Source organism: Jaculus jaculus, chromosome 1 (genome assembly GCF_020740685.1).
Source record: "Jaculus jaculus isolate mJacJac1 chromosome 1, mJacJac1.mat.Y.cur, whole genome shotgun sequence".
In the NCBI taxonomy this organism is placed as follows: domain Eukaryota; kingdom Metazoa; phylum Chordata; class Mammalia; order Rodentia; family Dipodidae; genus Jaculus; species Jaculus jaculus.
In genome coordinates, this window is record NC_059102.1 from 144,606,361 (window position 1) to 144,626,001 (window position 19,641).

The 19,641-nt window shown below is 52.0% G+C and overlaps 1 protein-coding gene across 1 annotated transcript in view; it reads left to right on the forward strand.

Annotated features, from left to right (window-relative positions):
• The window catches only part of Ass1 (argininosuccinate synthase 1), a 56,913-nt gene extending 38,788 nt beyond the window's left edge, over positions 1-18,125 (forward strand). The window contains exons 13-16 of the mRNA XM_045157921.1: positions 5,734-5,865; positions 11,459-11,615; positions 16,472-16,537; positions 17,835-18,125. Of these exons, the coding sequence (XP_045013856.1) occupies positions 5,734-5,865; positions 11,459-11,615; positions 16,472-16,537; positions 17,835-17,880 (401 nt within the window). The 3' untranslated portion in view covers positions 17,881-18,125. The remainder of the gene's footprint in view (positions 1-5,733; positions 5,866-11,458; positions 11,616-16,471; positions 16,538-17,834) is intronic.
• Positions 18,126-19,641: the final 1,516 nt, after the last annotated feature.

Sequence of the window (19,641 nt, forward strand, 5' to 3'; positions counted from 1 at the left end):
TTTACCACCCATGGAGGAACCCAGAGCTCGGTCTTCTCATTCTGCCCAGCTATTTTGAGTGTGAACTTCTGGGGTGCTGTTCCCTAAAAGCGTAGTACTTCTCATGAGCAGTCTACAGCCCAGGAGGGAAATCATCAGCCTTCTGTTGCCGAGAAGTTGCTATGTGACCTCAGTCAGGTTGCTTTTGGTCTCTGACACACCTGGGCGCTCTCATCCTCTCCCTCTCACAGGTCTACCTTGTCAGTTTCATGTTAGCAGTTGGAGTTTCCTGCTTTGACCTCTCTGTGAGAAAGCGCGAACGAAGGTGATCCCTGCGGGCGCTGTCCACTCCCCCGTGAGGAGGAATTTATTAAGTACACAGCGATGCGAGCTGTTAATTGTCGATTATATTGAGGGCTGGGAAGATGTGATTGTTGGGATCTCAGTGTACAGGAGAAATGTCATTTGTATTGATTTTACAAAGCTTGTAATTGACATTCATTAAGGAATTGCTTCCCCCCCTCAGGGGACAGGGGGGTAGGGAGTTGGGAAGCATCAGACCCGGGGTCTGGGTGGCTCGGCCAGCGTAAGCTCCTGGCCACAGGGTCAGGGACTGAGGGCTGGGGAAGCTGCAGATGGAGTAACTGGGCTGTATTGTGGCTGTTCACATGTCATTATCACATTATCTTTTTAACTCTGGAGGGGGGCTAATTAAGTGAAGTAAATGAAATCAGTAGGGAGGGAAGGGGAGAGGCAGGCAGGAGGGCGGGCAGGGAGCTGCTGGCTGTGTCCTTGGCTTCACCTTTTGGTCCTGCTCCAGCCCTGCCCCACCTAGCCTCGCCCCCACTGCCTCTGACCTGCCCTCCTCTCCCTCTGGCCTCTCGCCCTCTCTCTCCTCTGCGTCCCTCTCTGCAGTCTACTTTGCTTCCCCGCTTCCCCTTTCCTTTTTCCTCCACCGTCCCCATCTCTCTCCCACAGCCCCTTCCTGCCTCACTTCCCCCTCACTCTTCCACCTTAAGACCAAGAGGGAAGGAAGCAGGGCAGCCTGCCTACTTACCTAGCCTGCCCACCTCCCTCTCTAAGCCCCCTGCCAGACTGCTCACGTGGAACATTCCAGAGAATGGAGGGAGGGCTGTGAAGCAGAGGAGTTCATAGTCCCACAAGCCCAACATGGTCAGCCTCAGGGACCGGCCCTGACCCCTCAGGACAGGCCCCTCCCTGACTTGCCGCCCATCACCATGGTAACCACCTCCAGCTTTGGTCCTGGTACCCAAGAAAGGGAGTCCCAGGACTCTAGCCAACTTCATCCCCACATTGCTCCCACCTTCCTAAATCCCTTCTAATGGGATGCTGAGGTCTCCAGTTCCAGTAGCCTGATCCTAGCTGGCTCGGAAGATTCCACTGAGTTCCATCCTTTGCTCAGGCCTAGCAGCCTCAGGAACAGCTGCGTGGTCCCCACTTTTCCTCTTGGTCCACTCTCCCCCCTCCTGCCGCCCTGGCTCCTCGGCCTCCCAGCCCCCACTTCCTGGCAGTAATTAGGGTGTGATAGAAGCCGCTCTGTGGAGAGCCGCTGACACCCCTGTCTCCAGTAAACACGGGGAGATGAAAATAGACACTTGGAGCCGCCGTGCATGTCACTCCAAAGATGTCTGTTGTCTCTTCCATGGCAGCCCGAGGCTCAGCTGTCATTTCTTCCTTCTCTGCACAGTGGTTTGTATGCCGACTGTCAAAAACCCCAAATCCATAGTCTCTTAGCATCAGGTTTCTGTCACCAGATTTTTTTTTTTAAGTCTGTTTTTTTTTTTTTTTTTCTCTCCAGAAGAAATACACAGGAATCATCTGTACCCTCTGCCCCTGCTGAGAGAGGGAAGAGCTTTAAATGCACACACAACAGTAGCAAGCTAAAAACAAGCCTTTTGATCAGCCACAATTAACTTTAACACCGCCTAAGATAGCATCAGGAATATTAATGGTACTGGTGTTTCATTGCTGCCGCTTTAAGCCTGTGACCTTCCCATGGTTGACAAGGTGAGGCTGTCTCTGAGAGCTCTGAAGGAGGTGAGCTCAAGCCCACCCCTGCGCCCACTATCTGATCCTGGTGGCACTGGCCTTGTGTTCCTAGGGGACACCTGCAGTGGACGGTACCTGGGGGACCTTGGGCAAGTCTGTCCTCCCCTCACTGAGCTGTTGGGAGGAGATGTGGTGGAGTCAGCTCATAGTATTTCTAGAAACAAAACCATCACTGTGCTTGGCATGCCAGATCGCTGTGCATCCGAGGGTTTGACTTCTTCCAGGCACATCTCAGGGGAAGTGAGCATGGAAGAGCAGCAGAAACTTGGTGACTTCCAGTTTTACAGCTGTGCCTGCTTGGGGCTCAGAAAGGGGCCAAGGTGACAACAAAACCGAGCAAGCATGTGCACTGTAAGACTTCTGTTTCGCCAGGCAGTGGTGGCGCACGCCTTTAAACCCAGCACTCAGGAGGCAGAGGTGTAGGAGGATCCCTGTGAGTTCAAGGCCACCCTGAGACTACATAGTGAATTCCAGGTCAGCGTGGGCTAGAGGGAGACCCTGCCTCAGAAAACAAAACAACAACAACAACAACAACAACAAAAGACTTCTGATGCCAACTCCAGCTCTGTAAATACAGATTGGCCTGTGTTCCTGGCTGGCCTGGCCAAGGAGAAAGATGTGGGGAGGGTGCCAGGGTCCTCAGAAGCTGAAAATGCCATGGCTCCTGCTGTCTGTCTGTTGGTGCTAGGATGGAGCCATTGCCACCGTCTGTGGCTGGTGTAACGACAGGCTTGGTAGGTTTCTGGGTGTGTTTCTAAACTGTACGGAAATGAACCATTAGCAGGTATGTTGCTAGCCCAGTAGGTGTAAGTGCTGAGTCTGTCCAGATGAGATGACCATCAACTGGCTTTTGAAGGCTACCCTGGCATGTGATGGCTCGTGACAAATTGCTTTATCCTTGTTGATAAAGTCTATCGATTACTTGAAAATGTCAACTTGGGAGGGTGGTGTGTGTCTGTGACCCCAGCATTTGGGAGGCAGGAGTAAGAGTATCAGAAGTTTAAGGTCACTTCAGCTACATAGTCGAGTTGGGGGCCAGCCTGGCTACCCTGTCCCCCACCAAAAAAAAAAAAGTCTTGCCCTTGAACCTTACTATTTCTGTCCTTGTTGAGGCAGATATATTCCCTGTACCTCTGTCTTTCTTTTTTGCAGTGTGTGTATCGGTGGGGGTGGTTATGGCGAGCATACCTGTGTATGTTCACGTATGCGTGTGTGCAGGCACACGCATGCCCCAGCACACGTGTGGAGTCAGAAGACAATTGAAGAGGGTGGTGGTCCTCACCTTCACCTCGTGTGAGGCAAGGACTCTCTGTTGTTCAACACTGTCTTAGCCAGACTAGCTGGCACACAAGCTTCTAGACCATTCCGTCTCCACCTTCCTCCCCACCCTGGGCACTCTGGGATCACAGACGTAACACTACAGCATCCAGCTTCACATGAGTTCCTGGGTATCTGAACTCAGGTATTTACCCTTGCACAACAAGCGCTTTATCCTCTAAGCCAAGCTCCCCAGCCCACATCTCTCCTCTATACAGGCTGATTAGGCATGCCCATAATCCCAGCACTGGGGAGGAGAAGACAGGATCCCTAGGACTCATTGGCTAGCCAAGTCACTGAGCTTTAGGTTCAGTGAGAGACCCTGCCTCAAAAAATAAGGTGGAGGGGCTGGGGAGATTGCACAGTGGTTAAAGAGCTTGCTTGCAAAGCCTACCCACCAGAGTTCATTTTCACAGTACCCACATAAAGCCAGACGCTCAAAGCGGTGCATGCATCTGGAATTTGTTGGCGAGAGGCCCTGGCTCACCCCTTCTCTCTCTGTCCTTGCAAGGAAATAATAAATAATTTAAAAAAAAAAAACACAAGTAAAAGCCTTGGAGTTCTCCGAGGAGGAAACTTACAGTAGGGACAGGAAGGGCTCATGTGACGGGGTTCCCCATGTCCCTTTTGGACTCTAGAGCTAAAAACATTCTCCCTCCTCGTTTGGTGGTAAAACATTTTTTTTAAAACTATCATAAAATCTGCACAGCAAAATGTCACCTTTTAACTGAGAGTGTGCATGACACTCATGCTGCATGCAGCTGTCTCTACTGTCCACCCACAGAACTTTTACAGCTTCCCAAACCGAAACTCTGCCCCCTCAGACACTCTCTCCCCGGCCTCCATTCTATCTCAGAGTTTGACAACTTTAGAGGCCTAGAAATTGAATCACACAGAATTCACCCTTTTGTAACAGATTTATTTCAGTTGGCAGGATGTCCTTGTTTGGTTGGTTGGTTGGATTTTTTTTTTTTTTTGAGACAGTCATATATTCCAAGCTGGCCTCAAACTTCCCGTGTAGCTAAGAATGATCTTGACTTTCTGATCTTCTTGCCTCAACCTCCTGAGCACTGAGATTATAGGTGGGTGCTGTCCTATCAGTGTTCTACGTGGTACTAGGAATGGAACTCAGGGCTTCTTACATGGTAGGCAGGTATTCTACCAATTGAGCTATATTCTCTAGCCCTGGTCAGTTGGTTTTCGTGAGCCCAGGCTGGTCTCAAACTCATGGCCGTCCAGAGTGGTAGGACGGGACGGGCTGCATAGTCTGGCCCTGTGTGGCTGGGCCACGTCTGTCTCTAACTGCTCTAGCAGTAGACACCTGGGCTACTTCCGCTGCGCGGTCTTATAACAGTAGTTCAAATTCTTTCTGATTTTTTTTTTTAAGCAGCTAATATGGGGAGATGGTGGGAAGTTGTCAGAACAACTGAAAAGTTGCCTTTTAAAACATGTGAACATTATGTGGCGGAAAAGGAAGCTTTCGGGGTAGAATTCACAGGGGTGAATTCTGCTGCCCCTGCCCATCTATCAGGACAGTGGACGTAGGAGTCTTGCCCAAGGCTCAGCCATGTCAGTGTGGACAGTCCTTGCCTCTTGGTCCCTTCCTCCAGGACCCAGCTCCCTCCATGCCCCTTCAGAGACCATCTGGCCCAAAGCAAGTTATTCTACAAAGTAGAATTGGGTGAGATGACAGGAAAGGACTCTTCTCCCTTGGTTTGGATCTCCATGGCCAACTGAGCCATGGTGGGGCAGACAGCCCTGATCATGAATCCTTGGGCCTGGGTTCTAGTCCCAGTTCCATCTCTGTCTGGCCAGTCCCTTCTCTTCAGGGCATCAGCTAAGCCCATCTATCTGTACAGTGGGGCCATTGCTCGAACCCTTTATCAGCCCACCCACCTCTGCAGAGACCTAGCTCCCGTCACCATGCGTGTATGCGCATGCACACGTGTGCGCATGGCCATCCCCCTCCTTGACTCCCTAGTGGAAGGCAGGAAGGGATATTTGGGGCCCTGGGCTCTGCCATAGTTGGTTTAATTACAGGTTTTCAGCCGCGGGCCGGTGGGCATGCATGGGAAGAGGGGGGCGCTACTCCGAAACCCTGTCATTTTCCCGCGTCTGAGGGCCTCTTCAAAGGGGGGCATCTAGAAATTTTCTCCACAAGCCGCAGAGTGGACTGTCGTGGCCCCAGCATGAGTATAATGACAGACGCATTTTGCAGCAAGCTGGGAGTGAATGGGTCCGACCGGCTTGTCTCCTGTCAGAGGAGTCATTATTATTTTTTTTTTTTTTTGTCATTTGCTGACAGTTTGGGTTTCATGTGTTTCTCTCTTTTTTTCTCCTTTTCCCCCTGCCTGGAAAAATGGCTAGGTATCTACGAGACCCCAGCAGGGACTATCCTTTACCACGCTCATTTAGACATCGAGGCCTTCACCATGGATCGGGAAGTGCGGAAAATCAAGCAAGGCCTAGGCCTCAAGTTTGCCGAGCTGGTGTATACAGGTACGTACGAGTCACAGCTGTCCCCAGAGCCCCCCAGTCCATCCAGGACCCTGGCTTTGCGTCTCAACAACCGTACCCTCCTCCCGCCCCGCCCCACCCACTGCCATTTCCATCAGACCCCAGAGATGCAGGCGGAAGAAGGTCGAGGTTAAGCAAGCATGAGGGGGACAGAGGCAGGGATGCCCATTCACAGGGTGCCAAGGGAGATCCACTGCCCGCTACCCGTGGTTTCACAATATTACAGCCAAGGTCGCATCTTGCATCTTCCCAATGGCAGTTGAGCTGGATCCAGTGGGTACCAAGTTTTGGTCATGACTTAGAAGTGCCAATGTTACACAAGATCCCAAGTGGTCTGAAGCTCATTCACAAGGAGGGAAACAGAGGTGGAGGCAAGAGGCTGTTCAGATAGATATATAGCCAGAAGGAGGCTGGCTGGGTTAGACCAAGGTCAAATTGTCCCCTGGCAGAACCTAAAGCTGCTCAGAGCAACCCAAGGGAGACTCCTCAGCCCCAGATCTGAGTTCAGCCCACATGAATGAAGAACTAAGTAGTTTTTAACTTCTAAATGGTTGAAAGGCAGTGAGAGGGGGAAGACCTTGAATGACATATGAAAATTATATTAAATTCAAATTTTAGTGCCCATAAATAGTTCGAGTGGAGCAGAGCCACACACCTTTGTGTCCCTGTGGTCTGTGGCAGGATTGAGTCATCTGAGTCGAGACTGTATGGCACACACAGCCTACAACATTGGTAGCCAGGCGTGGTGGTACGCTCCTGTAATCCCAGCACTTGGGAGGCTGAGGCTGGAGGAGTGTCATGTGAGTTCAAGGCCAGCCTGGGCTACGTAGTGAGACCCTGTCTCATAAAAAACGAGAGAGAGAGAAAAGATGAGCCTGGCATGGTGGTGCACACCTTTAATCCCAGCACTCGGGAGTCAGAGGTAGGAGGGTCACTGTGAGTTCAAGGCCACCCTGAGACTACGTAGTGAATTCCAGGTTAGACTGGGCTAGAGTGAAACTCTACCTCAAAAAAGAAAAAAAGAAAGAAAGAAAAGAAATCAAGCTGGGTGTGGTGGCACATGCCTGTAATCCCAAAAGAAAATAGAAATAATCATTGGCAATTTAAAGAAAATACTTTTTGATCACTAAATGTAATAGTCACATGCCCCTGATTTGGGGGAATCCCATTAGGCAGTCCTTTGAGTTATTGTGGTGGTCAGGATGTCGCCCGTGGCCAGCCTTGACAGCTCAGGGCTTGGAGGTCTGGGTGTCTGAACAAAATGTATCAAAGATTACCACCTGGCTGAGCCCCGGTCCTCCCCTGTACCCTTCCACCTACCCACCCACGACCACTGGAATTCATCCCAAGTTCTCAGGAGAGGCCACCTGCTATTGGCTGGTGTCCCTTCTCCCTGCCATTGTTCTAGCAGCTTTGAAGCCCAATCCTCCCCCCTCCCCTTCTTGCCAGGTACAGACAGGTGTTTAAATATCATTGTTTCCTGCAGGGCTCTAGAGCTCTGTGGGATTTCAGCACTGAAAGGTGGATTTTGGTTACAAAATGGGAATGTCATTAAAACATGGCAGAGTGCTATGCGGGACAGAGAGCACCTGGTCCAGGATTCCCGAGAGGCAATCCTAGGTCCCAGGCAGGGGACAGACAGCCTCTGTATACCACAGTACCCACTTCCCCTGTCATTTTCTTGTTGTTGTTTTGAGGTAGGGTCTCGCTCTAGTCTAGGCTGACCTGGAAGTCACTATGTAGTCTCAGGCTGGCCTTGAACTCATGACGATCCTCCTACCTCTGCCTCCCAAGTGCTGGGATTAAAGGCACGTGCCACCACGCCCAGCTTTCCCGTGTCATTTTCTGTGCTCTCTTGATGCCAGGCCCTGGTCTGCACAGGGCTGGAGAAAGAGATTCAGGCAGGTGAAGGCACGTGTCCTCGTCACTCCCATAGATCCCAGGGGAGCTATTAGCAATAGGTGGTTCAGGGTGCCGAGACACAAACAGGGAGCCCTGGGTGCTTGCCCATGGCTTGGTCAGTGGCCGTGGGCATGGTGCCTCTGTACCACGCTGTCTGATTTGAGTCCTTGCTCTGTCGCCTGGCACCAAGCACTCTAAATCCCAAAATGAGGCTCAGCGATTAGGAGACATAAAAGGAAACAAAACCTCCGAGTGGCGAGAGGGAGATGAGGTGGGGAGCGAGGCTTAGCCCAGGTAGTTAAGGCTGGTGTTAATGCGGCCCAGATCCCAACATGTCCAGGCACCCACAGAGGTAAAGGCTGGCCTCTGGCAGCCTGTCCCCAGCAGCCCAGGGGTCTGCTGGATGTGTTTTCTTAGGAGAGGACCCCGCTTGGTTGGAGCCTGTCACTCATCTTCCGTATGCCTCAACTTTCTCATCTGAAGAGTGGGGGGGCACTGAGAATCTCACCCCCTCACAGCACAATGCCCATCAGGTGTCTAGGACAGTGCCCACACGGGCTAAAGGACTACTGTAATTTCTTTTTTTTTTATAATATATTTTTAAATTTTTTTATTATTTATTTGAGAGCAACAGACAGAGAGAAAGAGGGAGCTAGAGAGAGAGAGAAAGAATGGGCACACCAAGGCCTCCAGCCACTGCAAACGAACTCCAGATGCTGTGCATCTGGCTAACATGGGTCCTGGGGAGTCGAGCCTTGAACCGGGGTCCTTAGGCTTCACAGGCAAGCGCTTAACCGCTAAGCCATCTCTCCAGTCCCCTACTGTGATTTCTAAGTGTGGAGGCTGGAGCCTGGGGACCTAGCCTGGAGCTGAGTTTATGGTCTGAAGCAATTTGAGTTCCTCCCTGAGCCTCAGTTTCCCCTCCTGCAAACCAAAGGGTGCCAGCCCTAGAGCATGGCAGAGGTCTCCTCCCCTCCTGTCTAGGTCCCTTGGTTCACAGTCCACCATTGGGCTGTGGCACTTGGCCTTTCTGTGGCCTTAGGGCACAAACGGGGAGACTGAGGCATGGGTCCAACCTCCCCCCTTACTCCAGCCCCACTCCTAGACAGCCAGGCTTCGACCACTGCCTGCCTGACTGTGTGCTCGGTCTGTTCACCTATCTCCCACTTCCTGATTCTCCTGCCGACTACATGGGATTCAGTTCAGCCTGGCAAGACTGTAGCTTTGGGACCCTACAGGGGCCCAGTGGATACAGCTCAGCTCATATCCCCTTGCCTCAGTTTTTTCAGCATTGAAATGGGTGTAACACGCCTCTTGCAGCATTGTCTCCATTAGAAAATCCTGTCCAGTGCCTGTCCGGGTCTAGAAATCTGCGGGGAGGAGACCCCTCTGCTGCTCAGCCCTGCCCACAACGCATCACAGGTCTGGGAGGCACAGGGTTTTGTCATGCTGCTGGGGCCAGGCTCACTGTCCTTATTCCAGGTTGGGTCCACTGGGAAAAGAAACCTGACCCAAGACCCCTGTGGGCTGGAGGTAGGAGATCCTGAGATAAAGCCAGGCCAGGGCCTCCCACACTGATCTCTGCCCTCCATATCTCTTCCATCTCCACCTGTCTTCCAGCCCTGGAGCTGAATGGCTAATTACCTCAACTGAGAGAGCTAAGAGTAGAACCCAGAGACTTGGGGCTGGGTGGGGCCCTGGATTTGAAGTGTTCCATCGGACCTGGGTTCCTCCTGGGGCTTGCTCTGTGGTGTCGGACAGGTTCTTTCTCTCTCTGGGCCTGTCTCCCTGCGCTCTGTCGGGGCTGCCAGAGGCTTTGTAAGCTACAAAGTTAAGTGCTCAGTGCTCTGTGGGCATCCCCACTGAACCCACACACTATACAGTAATGGCATCTCATCATGGCGAGTGAGGAAACTGAGTCCCAGGGTTGTGTACTCACATATGTCCCTGCCTGGCCCTCCTCCACCTCTACAAGCCACAGCACCCTCCTCCCCCAGCCTCCAACAATAACTGGGACCCCAGCTGACCCGGAGCCTTATCAGGGCAGGAGATCAGCGGCCATCTGGCCCCACAACTGCCCAGGTGGGCTCACCTTCCCAGCTCAATTTCAGAAACCCTGTGCCTGGCCTGCCCCCTCCCCCAACCCTGGCTGTGGCTACTGCCTGTCCCTTGGTTCTGGCTTCTCTCCAGAGACAGCGGCTGTTCTTGGGCAGAGGGAATGAGCCGCTGCCCCTCCCTGGCTTTTAGGGTGCCGGAGGGAGGTGGCTTGCTTCTCAGGCACCTCTAACCTTGGCAAGAGTGCTCTCGTCACAAGTGGAAGAATGGGCACTGCCGGGCCAGATCCAGTCAAAGCCTGGGTCCATGCAGAGAAGCATCTACTGGCTGCGCCGAGCTGTTCCCCTTCCCGGGGAGTCTCCTGGTTGTCCTTCTTGGGTAGTTTATGAGATCCCAGCGAGGAATTTAGTTCAGGGCCTCTATATGGCCCTTCCAAACAATTTGAGGGCTTAGAGAGATGGCTCAGTGGTTAAGAAGCTTGCCTGCAAAGCCCAAGGACCCATGTTTGATTCTCCAAGTCCCACGTAAACCAGACGCACAAGGTGACCCAAGTGCACATGGTCGCACGTGTGTACAAGGCGGCACACACATCTGGAGTTGGATTACAGTGGCTGAAGGCCTTGGTGCACCAGTTCTCTGTCTTTCTCGCTCTCACATTAAAAAAAAAAAAAAAAAAAAAAGGCTAGTCTGTTGGGCTTGTCTCAAAAAAATAAAATAAAATTTGTGGTGCATTTGAGAATATTCCTCAAAAAAAAAAAAAGAGGGCTGGAGAGATGGCTTAGCGGTTAAGCGCTTGCCTGTGAAGCCTAACGACCCCGGTTCTAGGCTCGGTTCCCCAGGTCCCACGTTAGCCAGATGCACAAGGGGGTGCACGCGTCTGGAGTTCATTTGCAGAGGCTGGAAGCCCTGGCGCGCCCATTCTCTCTCTCTCCCTCTATCTGTCTTTCTCTCTGTGTCTGTCGCTCTCAAATAAATAAATAAATAAATGAACAAAAAATATTTAAAAAAAAATTTTAAAAAGAAAGAAAGAAAGAAAAAATATTCCTCGTACATAGGTCAGTGGCTTCCCAGGGTTGTGCCCGGGACAGTGGTTCACAACAACCCCCATACCCAGTGCTTCTTTGGGGAGTCCACATTTAGCACTGCTGTGACATCCACACTCAGCAGGTAGAGAAACAGGCAGAGAGGTAGAGCCGTACACCTGTGGTCTATCACATTGCTCAGCCCCATGGCAAGTGTCTCTAAGAGCTGGCTGAAGTCTCCCACCTTCCCCAACAAAGACAGAGTAGACATGGACCAGGGATCCTCTGTGAGCCCTGTGCCCTACCTAGAGCTTGGCATCTTCCAAATGTCTAGCATGCAGCAGGGGTGCCCCTCCTCCTCTTCCTCCTGACCCTTGGACAGTAACTGAATTTCAGGGACCAGGTCACATCCCTACCCATGCACTCCTTGCAAGAACAAGGACATAAGGGCAGGTTCCGTGACTCGTTCACCAGGGCACATCATGCCAGAGCTCACAGGTGCCAGGCTATTACAGAGTGAGACTTGGGGCGCCCCTCCTGTACCTCCATCTCCCCTGCACCCTGACAACAGCACCCTCACTGTTTTCTCCTTGCAGGTTTCTGGCATAGCCCCGAGTGTGAATATGTCCGCCACTGTATCGCCAAGTCCCAGGAGCGGGTGGAAGGCAAGGTGCAGGTGTCTGTCTTCAGGGGCCAGGTGTACATCCTTGGCCGGGAGTCCCCCCTGTCTCTGTACAATGAGGAGCTGGTGAGGTAGGTGCTCCACGCCGCCCCCGGGCCAGTGTCTTGTCCCACCACATTTCTCAAAGCGTCTGTGCTGAGCACGGGTCAGGTGCTGGTGGGGGCCTGGGTAGACGGTCATAAAGGGCCTGCGTCATGGGATCTATAGGCCAGCTGAGGAGACTGACATTAATCAATGATAGCTGGGTTGTGGAATTACAAATGGAGGCTGGGGACTGGCAGGAGAGATGGGACAGTCTGGCTGGGCATAAACATTTGAGGCTTGCCATCTAAATGGCAACAGGAATAGCCAGGTGGGGTTGGGGGATCCCAGGGACAGCTCCTCGGGTACAGAGGTTTGGAGCCTGAGAAAAGAAACCTGGAAGACCCCGGGTGCTGTAGGACACGAGGGAGAGAACCAAGGGGCCAGGGGATAGAGACGGAGGCTACATAGCACAGGGAAGAGAACATTCAGCTCTGAAGATCCCGTGGCTGCTCTGGACAGTGGGTCTGGCGCTGGCAGCTGCTTGCTAACAAGAGCGGTCACAAAGACACCTGTGGGAAGTCAGGCAGGCCAGACCAGTTGTTAGTTTGAGAAGAGTAAAAAGCCTGGCTTTAAGAAACACAGTGAAAAGGCGGGCGTGGTGGGACATGCCTTTAATCCCAGAGGTAGGAGGATCACCATTAGTTCAAGGCCATCCTGAGACTACATAGTGAATTCCAGGTCAGCATGAGCTAGAGTGAGACCCTACCTCAGAAAACAAAACAAAACAAACAAACAAACAACAAAAAAAAAGAAGCAGCAGTAGCCCAGTGAAAGCCTCTGGATGTGGAGGGGTGGCAGCGTGTAGACCACCCTGGGTGTTGAAAGGGCACAAGAGCATATGTGACAATCACTCAATCACCAAAAGAGGGAAGGCTGCGTTCACTTTTAGTACTGTGGGTGGAACCCAGGATTTCAGACCCAAAAGTGCCCTTCTGATGAACCGTACCCCAGCCATGAGGGGAGTATTCCTGAGCGGGGCTCAGATTGGAGCTTAGGGACCTTAAGTATGAAAGTTTGCCGAGACACCCCTGGGAATCCATGCAGTCAGCTTCCGGACTCATGGGCACAAAATGAAGGAGATGTTGGAGAGTCACAGGCATGTGGTCCCAAGGTTATGGACAGAAGTGACCACCTAGGGAAGAGTGAAGCAGCAGGAAGCTAAGCCAGACCTCTAGAAGCTTCCTCACGGAAGGACCAGGCTGAGGGGTCGCTGAAGGAGGACACCAGCAGGGAACCTGCCCAGTCTCCTCAGCCCTTGTCCTTCACTCTGTCTGCACCCGGGTTTATATGTGACTAAGGAATGGCCTGTCAGAGGAGCCGGGCCATCTCCCCTGGAGGTCACCTGGCCGAGCCAAAGGTAGGGGCAGAACCACCCGAGGGACACACTCGCCCTAGCTGGCTCAGGCTGAGGCCCACTCTGCCCTCCCAGGGGCCAGCTGGAATTAAAGTACGACTTTGTTTGGCAGTCAATATTATTTTCTCCTCCTTCCCTTCTCTTTGCCATGTTGAGTTTCTCCCCCCCTTCAATCTTTCTAAACACTTTATAAGCCATAAATATAACCGAATCAGTTTAGATCAGTCGGGGTAAATGTCAAATTATCTTCTCTCTTTCTCTCTCTGGCTCTTTCCTCCCTCCCCCTCCAAATCAAAGGCCTCTAATAATCTGTCCAACCCTTCATTAAGCCTTACAGTCTCACTCGGGGAGATTAAATGAATAAAGTAAAAAGGGAAAGGGGGGAAAAAAAGAGAAAAAAAGCAGAAGCATTTATTCTCACTGTGTCTCCGACCATTTCCCTTTTCTTTTTGATTTCTACATCGCTGGCTTGAAAGCCCTTGAGTGACAGCATCACAGGGACCAGCGAGGAAGCCGCGAGAGGTAGCAGAACTGGAAATGCCGCGGCGCAGTAGGTAGAAAGTAACGTAATTATAGAGCAGGTCAGAGCCACTCGAATGAGCAAAAATAAAAGCACAGAGGTTTTCTGTAGACCGTCAGGGGAGGTAAAAAAAAAAAAAATCGTAAACTCCTTTTCCACACCCCCCCTCCATCCCAAACCACAATTTTAAAAAGAGGTTTTTCATTCCTAAGAAACACCTCTTGGGACTCTAGACAGTCTCCTGGGACAGGTCTCTTCTCAATGGGACCCTCATGGCAAGAAGTACTGGGGTCGTCTGTCTAGTACATCCTGAGGACAGTGAAGGGAGGTGGAAAGACCCTGTGGCAAGGTTGGGAGGAAGGCTCCCCACCTGGCCTGAAAGCAGGGTTCCTCCAAAAGAGCGAAGGCTGATGATGTAGCTCACTTGGCAGAGTACTTGCTATGATGGCACAAGCTTATAACCCTAGTACTTAGGAAGTGGAGGCAGAAGAATCAGAAGTTCAAGACCAGTCTGGGCTACATGAGGCCCTGTGTCAAAGAAGGAAAATTACATATATATATATATGTATGTATGTATATGTATATGTATATGTATATGTATATGTATATAATGTCTCAAGGTAGGATCTCACTGTAGCCCAGGCTGACCTGGAATTCACTATATATTCTCAGGGTAAACTCCAACTCAGGGCGATCCTCCTACCTCTGCTTCCCAAGTGCTGGGATTAAAGGCACCACGCCCAGATCCAGAAAATCTTTTCAAAAAGAACAAGAAAATCCAAAGAGTGAGGGGTTCACATGAAGATAAAGATGATTTTCCAAAACCTGTTCAACAGGCCTTGTGCATTCTCACCACCTTCCCCCCGCTGCACAGCCCAGGAAAGGTCTGTGGTAGAGACTTGAGGATGGTGGTCTAGTCTGGCCAGGCCTTTCTTAAGCACCAAGACCCAGTAAGGAGTGCCCAAAGCAAGGCTAGCACCTTTGCCCGCTGCAGGGAGCCTGCAGGTGGCCGACCAGCTCCTGGTGGGCTCAGTCAGTACCTGAACCCCAGAGGGAACCCTGGTGGTGAAGTGGAGGGAGGGGCAAGAGAGAGGTCATAGAAGGCACAGCACGGGGTGATTTCAAGGCCTGAACAGTTGTCAACAGTCTGGGTAGATGCAAAAACTGCTTTTGTTTTGTTTTGTCCTTTTTTTTGGTGGGGAGAGAGGCGAAGGTTAAGACAGGGTTTTGCTGTGTAATTCAGGCTCAACTTGTGATCTTCCTACCTCCATCTTCATGGTGCCTAGGTTACAAACGAGCGCCACATACCTGTCTGCTGTTTGTTCTTGTTAAAGATCCATAATTAGGGCTAGGAAGATGACTCAGCGCTTAAAGGTGCTTGCTTACAAAGCCTGGTGGCCCAAAGTTCAGTTCTCCAGTACCCACATCAAGCCATATGCTTATATGTGAAGTTGGTTTATAGCAGCAAAACGCCTGGCATACTCATTCTTTCTCTCTCTCTCTCTCCCCTCACAAATAAATAAAAATAATTTTTTCAAATCTGCACTTGGACTGGGGGTGTGGCTCAGTAGCAGAGCATGTGTCCGGCATGTGCACCTGGCTTTAATCCTCAGTAATACCAAAAAGGAAGAAAGCAAAAAAAAAAAGTCCTTAGTCTCCAGAGAACCAGGCAAAGGTGCAACCCTAGAGTTTCATAAGGTGGCAGGTTCCTCTGGCTCCCCTCTCTGGAGAGCTCCTGAGGGGTCAGGCCACTTCCTTGACACCCTGAGCCCTCGGATCGTTCTGACCCAAGGTTAGAGGTCTGCTGATTCAGAACAGGATATGACCAGGGACGTCCTCGCTCTCTAAACCTCAGTGCGTAGAGTAGGGTACTTAGTGCGTAGACCTTGGCACTGAGAGCCTTATTTGGTAAGGTGCCCACAGTGAGGCTGGACATAAAGTACACACTGCTCTTCTGTGGTATACATTGCTCTTCTTAGAGTGTTATGTTTATTTATTTACGAGAGGAAGAATGGGCACACCGGGGCCTGTAGCCACTGCAAACAGACTCCAGACACAGGCACCACCATGTGCAGCTGGCTTACATGGGACCTGGAGAATCAACTCAGGGTCCTTAGGCTTCGCGAGCAAGCGCCTTAACCGCTAAGCCTTCCCTCCAGCCCTACACAACACTCTTGTTTTGTTTGGGGCTCCTCTGCCCCTGGCTGACCCAGTAGGTCCTAAAGTAAATAGATGAGTGACGGAGTGAATGGGGTCAGTCACAGCGAGAGCTAGTCATGTGCAGATGTCACGTTAGCGGACGACAGCACCGAGCCACCTGTGGGGCATCCCCGGGGCACATGCACGCTTAGCCCTGGCAGCCTGCACGTTGACCCAGGCTCCCTCACGCAGGTGACAGAGTAGCACACAGACCAAGTGGCCACACCTGAATGGCTGCCAAAGCCAGGGAGGGCCTGGGAGGGGGCGGGCATCTACTGGAGAAGGGCCCAACGGGGACAGGTGAGCATCCGCAGCAGGAAGGCAGTTCTTAGTTCTGATCAGTCCAGCAGCAGGAGACACAGGTACGGTGAGGCAGAGAGGGCCTGGGTCTCAGGATGGCCCCGTGGCGTGCGTGTGGCTAGACTGAGAGAGAGGAGGGGACTCTGTTGTGTCACTGGCCCGGTAGCTCAAGAGTCTTATCAGTTGCCTTAGGCCAGTGGAGGCTGTCTGTCAGCCATTCCTAGACCCTCCCCTCTAATGCTGTCTGGTCCCGGCTGAGCTGGGACGCAACCTGGTGGCAGCTACCAGAGCCTCCTTGGTATATGGGAAGAAGCTGCCGGATGTTGCCCCGTCCCCGGGTCACTGGTGTGGTGCCCAGCCAGAATAGGGCTCCCAGAATCAGACCGAAATGGAATGAAGGCTGAGGCGAGGCTTGTGCCCACAGTGAGGAGGTGGCTGGCTGCTGCTAAGCTCTGCTCTCTCCCCCACAGCATGAACGTGCAGGGGGATTATGAGCCCATTGATGCCACCGGCTTCATCAACATCAACTCGCTCAGGTAAGCAGCTCTGGACCCTTCTGGTCATTAGAGGCCCCCAGCCATGGGCAGCAGGCTCCGATAGAATACTGATTCTTCACAGCCATTGTCCTGCCCAACTACCCTCAACACCTCTGTGCCCAGCCTGCTCCCAATCTTGTGGGGGGCGGGGGAGAGCAGGCAGGGGGCAGGAAAGCATCTCAAGGGAATCTTGTTAACAGTCAGCAAGAAGTGAGGCCTGTGGATTTGGGTCCCAGGTTCCTGGGTTCTACCCTGGGCCTCTGAGGCTCACCCTAGCGCCTCCAGGTCCTCTCTGACTTACTTTAAGGGCCTTTCCTGGGTAAGCCAGATAAGGAAATGGCCCAGCGCAGCTGGAAGTGGAGCTAGCTAGTCACCTGTCTCCATAGACAGGGAATGGATGGTATACAAGGTCTGAATTCTCTCAGACCTGGTTTCTAATCCTGGCTCTACAGTAGGGTCTCAGAGCCCTTTCCAAGCTCCAAGAGTCTCCAGGGAGGGGACAACATATTTCTGCTTCGCACACATAGTGAGGAAGGTTCTGTGGGAGCCTGTGGGGATGGAGCATAGCCCAGGAACGCTACAGGGCAAGCAGAATGATTCATTCATTCATTCCAGCAGCCACCAGGGACCACACCACTCCCAGGCTCTCTTAATTCTTACAGATTTTTCAACTTCCCAGAAACAGGCCCAGAGTGGTTAAGCTGCTTACCCAAGGTCACATAGTTAGGAAGCCCTAGAGCTGAGTTGGGCAAACATTTGACTCCAGCTCTGGATTCTCTGTCACCAACTCCCTTGTCACAGGGCCCAGGGTCAGAAAGACAGAGAGAGTCTCTTCTTGTTCTGGACAACTGCCTTGAGTTCAGAGCCCTTCCTGGAGCCACCCTAGACCTGGAGAGACACTGCCTGCAGCCCTGACCTCCCAAGGCCCTCTCCTTCCCCATGTCACCTCCTCTTCTGCCTCCTGCTCTGTATTTTATGAATCTATAAACCCTTCTAAGTGGTCCAGAACACACTAGGGTTTCAATAATGGCCTCTTCATCTCTCCAGTGCCAGTTAAAGGCATTGTCTTCAACAATGACAATGTTTTTTCCCCTCAGATAAATTAATTACATTATCCTGATTGGAGATTGGAGGGGGGTGGACAGGGCAGGAGAGGAGACAGAAGAAAAAGGCAACTTCATAGGCATCTTAACAAACAGCTGCCCCCCGCCGCCCCGTCTTGCCTGAATTAATTGAATGGGACGTGTGTTGTTTATTGCGAAATTACATTTTTCTTTGTTTTCCATCTGGTTCATAGGCTAAAGGAATATCATCGCCTTCAGAGCAAGGTCACTGGCAAATAGGCTGCTAACAAAGGCGGCCTCCTCACTCTGCAGATCTCCCAGGCCCTGGCGCTAATTGTTGTGATAAATTTGTGATTGTGACTTGTTCTTCCCGCCGCCTGGCAGCATTGTGGGGCTGCTGGGCCCCTTGGCTTTGTTCCCTGGTCCCCCATAACCTGCAGAAGTGGTCATCCAAGGGAAGGGAAGAAGGGTGGGGGCAGCTGCAGAGAAAAACTGTAAAATGACAATTAAAAGAAGATACATTAGTCTTTGGTTTATTTCTACAGGGGTGTGTGTGTGTGCGCACATGCACACACGTGTGCGCACGCACGTGTGCGCACGCACGTGTGCGCACGCACGTGTGCGCACGCACGTGTGCGTGCTCCCACCTTCATGTTATTCTTAGCCCATCCTTTGTATTTTCTAAGTACCACTGAAGGCCACCATTTGCCAAAGAACCTGTTTATCTGGGAGAACTGACCCCTCCCTCCAGCAAAACCCAGGAATCCTGCAGTGCCCACCAGAGGCAGACACGGCATGTGCCAGGGAAGCTGAACTGCTGGGACACATGTTGCCCACCCTCTCCCCACCCTCCGCCCCCCCTCCCCCAGACATTTCCCTGGGAATTGTCTTTCCTCACAGCTTACCTGGAACTTCTGGATCTGATGGTGGTGGCAGCCACGTCACACTCCCCCCTACAGGAGAGTGGCTTCAGAGAGGCCTCAGCAGTCTAAATGAAAGGAGGACCCTCCCAGAAGAGCAGCCCAGAGTTTTGTGGGACTTTGAAGGACCCAGCCTGATGACAGTTCTCTCAGTCTCTAGTCCACAAACTCGGCGCCTTTTATACTGGAACTCCACCCTTTGCTCATATTTGATTGGCCACTGGCTGGGCACCTGACCTGAGTTAGACCAATCAGAACCCTCACACCCAGGAATTGGCCTGAGCAAATGGCCCTGGGGATGCCAGGAAAGACAGAGAGGAGAAGGACCCAAAGGGAAGAGTGGGTTCTGGGTTTAAGGTGATGCCAGCCAGTGGCAATTTCTATTGTGGATTCCCTGAGACAAAGCTGGCATTTTTCATAGCGGAGTCGGGACTCAACCCGGGAGAAGGAACTTGTGGGACTCCAGACAACCCAAAGTATCTCTGCTAGGACAGTGACTACTCTGGGCATCGTCACACCACTGCCTTTGTCCCTTAGGGTTTCTTCCAAAAAGAGTTTTTCCTTCCAGACTTCTCTGATTGCAAAGGCCCATGACAACAGTGAGAGCCCCACCTCTGTGATATGTATCACCTTTACAACGTCCAGGTGTGGTGGCAGTGCGCTCTGCAGTCCCAGCGCTGGGGAGGCTGAGGCCAAACTGTGACCTTCAGTGACTCCTGTGAGCTCACTGAACCCCCTCACAGCCCTATGAGCTAGACACATCTCCACTTTGCAGGGCAGAGAAACAGGCTTGCCAACGAGTACCCAGCACTTGGCGTGCTGGTATGGATGACCTTCAAGGCCCGAACTCACCTCATTGTTCACTGCTCAACTTGCCAGGCTAGCTGGTCCGTGAGCATTGACGGGCATCTTGTAATCCCAGGGCATCTGCTGTGAGGAGGGACATGGAGACAAGAGAAGCACGTGGGCCAGCCAGCCTGGCACTTTGAGCAGTGAGCAGCAGTGATCTGAAAGTTGTCCTCTGACCTTGACATTCACCATCGCATCACACACATACAATACACATTACACACTGTTAAAATCTCACCATGGGGCTCTAGAGATAGCTCAGTGGTTAAGG